The sequence below is a fragment of the Lindgomyces ingoldianus genome, assembly GCF_010093535.1.
Source record: "Lindgomyces ingoldianus strain ATCC 200398 unplaced genomic scaffold BDR25scaffold_90, whole genome shotgun sequence".
NCBI classification, from domain to species: domain Eukaryota; kingdom Fungi; phylum Ascomycota; class Dothideomycetes; order Pleosporales; family Lindgomycetaceae; genus Lindgomyces; species Lindgomyces ingoldianus.
In genome coordinates, this window is record NW_022985251.1 from 4,125 (window position 1) to 6,577 (window position 2,453).

A 2,453-nucleotide genomic window follows, 5' to 3' on the forward strand; every position below is an offset into this window, starting at 1 on the left:
GGACTACAAAATCGCGTTTAAATTCTATTGCTACGTTGCTAACAACGCGTGAAGCAGAGACTATTGCGACTTTAGCTAAGGAGCTTTATTTGCCTCTTACTACTAAACACTGTATTAATCGTTGTCAAGGCAGTTGTATACAGCCAGAGAGTCTCTTAATTCAAGCTATACTAACAGCAGGGCGTTTCATCCAGGCCAAAAAGCTTCTCCCGGAACAATTTTGACCCGGACCGACGAAACTTCTCGCGAAAAGTACAAAAGTATAAGGATTTTGAGAAGTTACTGTTACGTTACGTACTTGCCAATCAATTCACCGCTTACGTACAAAAGTACTACCAAATTGAGAAGTTACTGGCAGAAAAAAGCTCAAACGTAACGTACTACGTACTGTTGGCCACGCTGAAGGTGAGGACGGTAGTGCCAGCGGCGACGACAGCGACATCACCACTCGACGATACCAACATCACCCTATCCACCGCCGCAGGACGAAGGTAGACACGATGAAGGACGCACGCGAGCTCTTCTGCTGGAAGGGCCGGCAAAAGGAGCTAGCGTTAGCGTTGTGGGAGGCCTTAGGTGACCCTAGCAGCGAAAGGGTTGAGCTAGAGGACGCGCTGCTTAACGTGCTTGCGTTATTCATCTTTGAGCCAGTAGGCGATCAGCCGTTTAGCAGCGGGTTTGTCCACTTTCTGGCCGTGCTCGGCATCGATGCCACGGCCCGGCGACTGCGCAGGGCGAAACACTACTCATACATGCTCGCCGGCGTAGCATACTGCATACGCGTGTTGGGCGTCGAGAAGCTGCTTCCGTCAGCTGAGCGCAGCAAGCAGACTGACGAGGACCGTGAGCGCTTCCTAGCCAAGAGAGTGAAGTATCTGGCCGACAGTTCGTACAGTCTAATAAGCCAAGTGATTAGCTTGCTGGCGTATGGAAAGCATGTTGCGTTGACAGACGGCAACTTAGGCAGCGCGTACTGGTCTAAGGACAAGAAGATCTTCTACTTAAACAGCCGACCCATCTACATTAGCCAGTTCCGCAAGATGGCTCAGGACATAGTAGTTGAAGTAGAGGAGATGTTATGGCAGGAGCTAATATGGCTTAAAGAGGCCAAAGAGCGGTTTGCCATTAATCTAGCGCACGTGGTAGACGAAGTAACTTTCACGCAGCAAGGCTAGTAGTTTGCAGAGCGGCGCGAGAACAGTCTAGCGGACAAGCTATACTGGATGCTGACCCAGGTTAAGCAGAGCGCGCAAGGCCGTAGGCTAAAGCATTACAGAAAGTAGCATATTAAGCAAGTTAAGCAGTACTTGCGTCAGGTCAACCGCTTTTTAACGCTGCTCTTAGTGTGCGTGCACATAACGTCTGGACAGCCGGGTCGAGGGCCAGAGATCTTGTCAATAAGGTTTCGTAACGGGCTGCTGCAGGACCGCAATATCTTTGTGGCAGACAGCCAAATTATAACTGTTGTCCGCTATCACAAGTCTCAGTCGCAGTGGGATAGACTAAAGGTGGTTCCGCGTTTTCTTCCGCCGCGGCTGGGGCAGGTCATGGCCATCTACTTGGTATACTTGCGGCCATTCCAGGAGTATCTCCGGGTGCAGGTGCTCGGCGAAGGACGCATCGACTACATCTGGGCGAACGAGCAAGGGCCGTAGTCAACAGACCATCTGACGCGGGCGCTAAAGCAAGAGACAGGCAAGAGACTAGGTGTTAAGCTACACACACAGAACTACCAGCACACAGCTGTTAGCATTAGGCGAGTTGCAGTTAGGCACTTGTTTAGCAAAGGGTATTAAGACAATGTTAGGGAGATTAAAGAAGCTAAGGTGGACAAAGAAGGCAAGGACTTAGTAGAGCTACAAAACTCGCGGACAACAGTCATAGGCTTAGCAAACTATAGTGTGCTAATTGACATTGTCAAGCATCTTAGCTCGCGCTCTATTGAGGCGTTTCAACCTCTTAGCACAATGTGGCACCGCTTCTTAGGACTTAATAGTAGGTTTAGGGTAGTGCAGCAAAAGGAGGAAGTGGAAGGGGGACGCAAGGAGAAGGAGAAGGAGAAGGAAAATAAGAGGGAATTAGGCTGTTATAGAACAAAGCAAACACAAGAGCAAGACATTAGCAGCAAGAGCAGGGAGAAAGAGCTAGGACTACAGCCTTAGAGGATTTGCGTGCAAGACAATCAAGACAAAGCTATTAAGAAGGCAATGCAGCAGGTGGTTAGGCAACAGGAGATTAGCTTTCAGTCTGTGGAGCAAGAGCAGGCATTGCATGCTGTACTCAACAGTCAGACGCCGCTTGTGGTTGTGCTTCCAACGGGCGGAGGCAAGAGCTTGCTGTTTACTGTGCCAGCGTGCATAGACAATGCCGGCGTTACTGTGGTTGTTGTTCCGTATCGAGAGCTTATTAACAACACAGTAGACCGTATGCAGAAGTGCGGAATCAACTGCATT

The 2,453-nt window shown here is 49.7% G+C and overlaps 1 protein-coding gene across 1 annotated transcript; it reads left to right on the plus strand.

The window, feature by feature from the left end:
* Positions 1-500: 500 nt before the first annotated feature.
* BDR25DRAFT_173327 (uncharacterized protein) lies at positions 501-1,016 on the plus strand (the record flags this gene model as incomplete). The annotated part of the gene is made up of 1 exon (XM_033684154.1): positions 501-1,016. A coding segment is annotated over one exon (516 nt), but the record flags the coding sequence as incomplete, so codon positions are not given.
* Between the last annotated feature and the right edge of the window lie 1,437 nt (positions 1,017-2,453).